This window comes from Hylobates moloch, unplaced genomic scaffold (genome assembly GCF_009828535.3).
Source record: "Hylobates moloch isolate HMO894 unplaced genomic scaffold, HMol_V3 SCAFFOLD_3, whole genome shotgun sequence".
NCBI lineage: Eukaryota > Metazoa > Chordata > Mammalia > Primates > Hylobatidae > Hylobates > Hylobates moloch.
Genome location: NW_026652278.1, coordinates 40,063,670 through 40,070,072, shown reverse-complemented (window position 1 = coordinate 40,070,072; position 6,403 = coordinate 40,063,670). Strand labels below are relative to the sequence as shown.

General features: G+C 45.3%; 1 protein-coding gene across 1 annotated transcript in view; it reads left to right on the top strand.

Annotated features, from left to right (window-relative positions):
- The first annotated feature begins 754 nt into the window (after positions 1-754).
- PDE6C (phosphodiesterase 6C) overlaps positions 755-6,403 on the top strand; it is a 55,039-nt gene continuing 49,390 nt past the window's right edge. The window contains exon 1 of the mRNA XM_032136564.2: positions 755-1,423. Coding sequence (XP_031992455.1) covers positions 944-1,423 — 480 coding nt within the window. The 5' untranslated portion in view covers positions 755-943. The remainder of the gene's footprint in view (positions 1,424-6,403) is intronic.

Here is a 6,403-nt window from a genome sequence, read left to right as displayed (position 1 = left end):
GTAGATTTAATAGACTGTATGTTGGAGCAAAATCGCATGACCTCTGGCTATTGCTATTGAAAACAAAATCCTAACTAAGATACTTAGCAGAAAAACCCAGCTAGTAACTATGTAGGTTACCTTTTGTAATTATAGTCTCTCGACAAGGCTTATTATTCAATTCATGACTTGATTAGGTTTGGATCATTGGCAAATATTTTGCTATCTTCACCTCTTTAGTAATAAGCTTGAGGTTTATTCCTTTAAAACACTTCTGAGGTCAAGCTTTCCAAAGTGACAGGGATTGAGAGGTGAAGGTTTTAGAGAAAGAGGAAGCCAAGCAACCTTGGTGATCAAAAGACTTTTAAGAAAAGGAAAGATTAATATTCACCTTTATGTTGTGGTGATGCTAAACTGTTCCATATCTCCCAGATGTTCATTAAAGTTGCTATATAAACAAAAAAAATCCAAGCACTTCTGAGGTCTAAATAGTTTTACTTCCTATAGCTATCATACAAGAACGATTCAAAGTGCCAATTGTTGCCAATGTCATGTCATTCATGGATATGTCAGTGATTCTTCCTTGCTGCGAACAGCAGCCGACATTCAGTTATTTTTCTGGAATAGACACCTCAGCTTGCTACTTGCTGGGCTGATCTAAGATGCTCTGAAGATTCACTAGGGACTTATGAGCTACTAATGCTCAGGGATTTAGTGTCCTGAAGAACTCTTTAATCCTCTGCTTCCTGAATCCCACCCTAAGCCAGGGCCTTCTGTCACATCCCAAGAGTTACAGGCAGTTTGAAAGCTCTGCTTTCTGCTTGACCTTTGGAAGTCCTATGAGGGACCATTTACGGTTTCCTCAGTAATTTCCACCAGGATGTATTTCCTTCTCATCACTCTGCCTCAGGTAGTGCTCTGAAGGTCGTCCTTTCTGAACAAACGCAGCAAAGCAAGCCACACCATGGGTGAGATCAACCAAGATGCCGTGGAGAAATACCTGGAGGAGAACCCTCAGTTTGCCAAGGAGTACTTCGACAGGAAGTTGCGGGTGGAGGTGCTGGGAGAAATCTTCAAGAACAGCCAGGTGCCAGTCCAGTCCAGCATGTCCTTCTCTGAGCTGACCCAGGTGGAGGAGTCGGCCCTGTGCTTGGAGCTGCTGTGGACCGTGCAGGAGGAGGGGGGCACCCCAGAGCAGGGGGTTCACAGGGCCCTGCAGAGGCTGGCCCACCTGCTCCAGGCTGACCGCTGCAGCATGTTCCTGTGCCGGTCCCGGAACGGCACACCTGAGGTGGCCTCTAGGTTGCTGGATGTCACCCCCACCTCCAAGTTTGAGGACAACCTGGTGGGCCCTGACAAAGAAGTTGTGTTTCCATTGGACATTGGGATAGTGGGTTGGGCTGCTCACACGAAGAAAACTCATAATGTCCCAGATGTGCAAAAGGTAGGTGGCCTTATGACAGTGGGGCAGAGGTCTTGGCAGGGTCAGGGAGAAACAAATGGGAAAGAGAGATAGTGCTATCCTTGTGGCATTGGTTTGGCAATAACCGGGGGAATGTGGGTGGCAGGGAAGAGGATCACCCAGGCCTAGTGTTGCCAAATTTAGCAAACGAAATTTCAAGTTGCCCAGTTGAACTTGAATTTCAGATAAACAATGAATTATTATTTTCTGAGGTTTAAGTATGTCCCATGTAAAGTTTGGCATTTTATCAGGTGATCCTACCTGGATCTGATGCATTCCACACCCCCTCCCTTACGCCTCCTCCAGTGCTCTGGGGGACTTTCCTTCTCAGCAACACCAGCAAAACAAACCACCCCACTAAGGAGATGGGCCAACATGCCCAGATGCCAAGACTTGTGAACTGCTCCCCATGCCTCTCATTCACAGTCCTTTGAAAACATTCAGGTTTTTTGGATGGATTTGCTAGTAAATCAATTCTTTCATCTACCGACCAAATGTGCGAAAAGAAAAAATGATGCCATTTGAAAGTTCAGATGTTCAAATTTGGAATTCATTACATATGTGAATTTAGGTGATGGTTAAGTGCAATTGACTACTCCCACTGCTCCATAACCCAGATCTTTCAAGAATGAATTCCAATCATGTAAGTGGGACGTTTGGACCCTCTTGAAGACCAACAGCATACTGCACAAATACAAGGTATTGAGATGCCCCTGTAGAAATAGAAAAACTTTATTCTTACCATTAGAGTACACGTTCATTTTTAAACAATTATAAGATACGAATAAACCAAAGGAGGCAATGCTAATCACCCATCATCCCTCCCCTCAGCAATAATCAATGGTACCAGTTGGAGATTCTCCTGGCAGCTCCTTCTCTACACATGTGGTCCATTATTACGGTTTACCATTAACAAAAAGGGAAAAGTGGATTATGATGGAACAGAGTTGAATGGGAACAACCTGTGAAATACTTTCTGTGCAGGGGTGAATAGGGCAGCTGGAGAGGCAGGAGGATAATCTCCTAAATGCCTCCTGAAGCTGATTATAGGGGGAGGGTCACACGGACCCAAGAGATGTGGAAGTCATCAAACATGAGCGACTCTCTGCAAACAACCACAGAACACTGCTCAGGTGCAAGGGTTACCATGGGGCCTGGTAGGGCCTTCAGTCCTGAATAATTCCTCCTTTCAGTGAGTTTAAGCTGAGTTAAGTTTGCTTTTGAGCCTGACTGCAGCTGCTTCAAGTGTCTAAATGGATGCGCGTCCTTAGGGCAAAGTTCCATAGACAACCAACTGGAAGGCAATGTCTGCACATCCTGAGGTTTTTCTCATGGGAATATGCTCCTTGAGGGTCCCCAACTGAGCCCATCCCTACTAGCACATCAAACTTGAAAAAGTGACATTCAGCAATTTTTTGAAAGGCTTTTAAAGAAGAGATGGGTAAAATGATTTCTGCTGTTATACTTTGATGAGCCCAGTTCTCTGTGGTGAGAAGGAAATAAGCACGGAGCTGCTTGGAGGTGGTTTTGGTCTGCGGCTGTCCACGGTGAGCATCACGGCATCGACGGAGCACTTCATCTGGGAGTGGGGAGTCTCTCTTGTCTTCCCTGGAGGGCTCTTGGCTGTTCTGGGTGGGACACAGAAATGTGTTTTGAAGACAGATATGGTTCTGTGCTCATGGGAAAGACAGAGACCTCATTGGTTCTTCATTTCAACTGCTTCTTCACATTTTTTCTCCCTAGAGTGGGGATTTCCAACTCTCGCTATCCATTAAAACCATATTAAGCTGTGTGCAGTGGCTCACGCCTGTAATCCCAGCACTTTGGGAGGCCAAGGCGGGTGGATGGCTTAAGCCCAGGAGTTCGAGACCAGCCTGGCCAACATAGGAAACCTCCGTCTCTACCAAAAATACAAAAATAAGCCAGGCATGGTGGTGTGTGCCTGGAGTCCCAGCTACTTGGAAGGTTGAGATGGGAGGATGACTTGAGCCTGGAAAGCCAAGGCTGCAGTGAGCTGTGTTCACACACTGCACTCCAGCCTGGGTGACAGAATGAAACCCTGTCTCAAAAAACAAACACAATCCACAAAACCATATTGGTGGCTTTATTGTTACAGTGGACTCTCAAAGATTAGAATTCAGGCACTAGTATTTTTATTTTATTATTTATTTATTTTTGAGACAGAGTCTTGCTCCGTCACCCAGGCTGGAGTGCGATGGCACTATCTTGGCTCACTGCAACCTCTGCCTCTTGGGTTCAAGCAATTATCCTGCCTCAGCACCCTGAGTAGCTGGGACTACAGAGGTGCGCCACTATGCCTGGCTAATTTTTGTATTTTTAGTAGAAACAGGGTTTCACCATGTTGGCCAGGCTGGTACTGAACTCCTGACCTCAGGTGATCCACCCGCCACGGACTTTCAAAGTGCTGGGATTACAGGCATGAGCCACTGCGCCCGGCCCAGGCATTGGTATTTTTAAAAAGCTCCCCCAGCTACTTCTAATATGCAGCCAATGTTGAAAACCACTGGTCTATGGGTAAGCAGATACAGGAGGAGGAAATGAGTTTCAAATCAACTGTGGAATATTAGAAATGGAAGGGGCTTATGAAGTCTTTAGCCCAACTCTGTCCTATGGAGGACCGGAAGTTGAGGCCATAGGAGTTGTATCTCCCCCAACGGTATGTGTCTGTGGATGAGAAGGGTTGGAACGGAGGTAGCTGAGTACGTGTTCAGTGCTGTTTGCCTACCTTACACCCCTGCAGTTTCACATGCTTTAGCCGCTACAGTAAGATTTGCAATGGGAAACGAAGTAGAAACCAATGTTTCAAATGAAATATCTGATTAATTCTTCCTCTTTTCATTGCACTTGACAATTTAAACAACGTTCTCTGACAAGGATCATATTTTTTATTTCCAGGCTATGTAGTAGGAATCGTTCAAAGTTAGGTAGACAGGATGTGGCAGATCTGGGGAAGTAACTCAGGATTTGGAGGCCTCCCTCTTTCTACCACATCCCTGACCACACACAACTTTCCTCTGGTCATCAGTGCGGGCTCAGGTGAGGGAAAGACTTCTCACACCTAGACAAAGGTACAGAACTACATACTCCCAACCTTGGAGGGTCCATGAAGGTAACAGGGAAGCCACTGGTATAGGGAGAGGGCGGTGGCATCAGACAGACCTGGGTGCAGATCCATGTCTGTGACTTAGTAACTGTGTGATGGAGTTTCTACCCCTAAGAAATGGAGATAAGCAAATGTACAGATTAAATGTATATTAAGGACCTGACTCATAGTAGATGCTCAATAAATGATAGCTGTGATAATATTGTCATTATGCCAGTAGGGGTTTAGGAGCTGGATATGGTTGGCCAAAAAAGGGTCAATGATTATCACCTGTTTTAAAACAAGTTGAAGCCAGGAAGACTTTTTTTTCTTTTTTTTTTTGGCTGGAGTGCAATGGTGCGATCTCGGCTCACTGCAACCTCTGTCTCCCAAGTTTGAGCCATTCTCCTGCCTCAGCCTCCCCAGTAGCTGGGATTACAGGCATGCACCACCATGCCCAGCTAATTTTTGTATTTTTAGTAGAGACAGGGTTTCACCATGTTGGCCAGGCTAGTCTTGAACTCCTGACCTCGTGATCTGCCCACATAGGCCTCCCAAAGTGCTGAGAGGAAGACTTTTAACAATAGGAAACTGAGAGATATCCTCTTTAAGTTGTTTCTTTCTCTATTCGGAAAGCTGTCCATGAACTATGGGTGATCCTGATTCTGACTGTGGTTTAAAAGTCCTCCTTCCTCTCTCTTCCTTTCCTCCTCTACTTCTGCCTTGGATCTCAGGGGTTAAGGGTGTTTAATCAGGATTTAGCAATACTGACATCTGATGAGGGATCAGGCCTCCTGTTGCTCTAAACAATGCTCTCCAGCTGCCTTCAAGGGCTTCTCTGAAGAACCATCAAGGGACACACGCAGGATTTATGCAAAGAAAATTCTCTAAGGATTTTTTGAGCTAGTGAAAATAAAACACAAAAACCCCTCCCCCACCCCCATCCTGTAACTTGATGGCTGGTTTATCTAGGGCTTTCAGATGCAATAATAAGCAAGTATTAAATTTTGAAACTTACAAGCCATTTTCTCAAAACAGTCCATTGAACTTAAGAACATTTCCTTGTGTTTAGAATCTGGAATAAAATGGTATTAAGTTTGAAGCTGCAGAGTGAAATGTGTTTGCAAACAAGTGCTGCCAGCTAAGCGTGGTGGCTTACACCTGTAATCTCAGCACTTTGGGAGGCTGAGGTGGGAGGATCACCTGAGGTCAGGAGTTTGTGACCATCCTGGCCAACACGGCAAAAACCTGTCTCTACTAAAAATACAAAAATTAGCCAGGTGTGGTGGCAGGTGCCTGTAATCCCAGCTACTTGGGAGGCTGAGGCAGGAGAATCGCTTGAACCTGGAAGGTGAAGGCTGCAGTGATCAGAGATCACGCCATTGCACTCTAGCCTGGGCAACAAGAGTGAAACTCTGTCTCAAAAAAAAAAAAAAGAAAGAAAAAGAAAAAAAGAAGTCCTGGCTAAGTTCATCCCATGGTGCACGTTTCTGGTATTTCGATGATTCCTTTAGTGCCCAGACTGTGTAAATGAAGGTGATGTGATCTGCATGGATAACAGGGTGGAAGGGAAACAATGGGAGCTGGCCTAGACAAGCAGTGGATTAAGAGAAAGAATCTAACAAAAACTGCAGACACTTTGGTCTGAGGGTGAAGATGCTACGGGGAAACAGAGAGAAGTAACAGATAAAGTGGATAGAAAAGAAATGTGGTTCTTGGTGGCATGAGTGAGGGAGTGTGCTGGCCTTCTGGAGGAAAGGTGCTCTGCGGTATGGGAGGCATACATCCAGCTACGGGCATCTGATTTCTTCAGTGATTTGAATTGGCTAGAAAAATTAAAACTAGAAGCAAAATGGTAA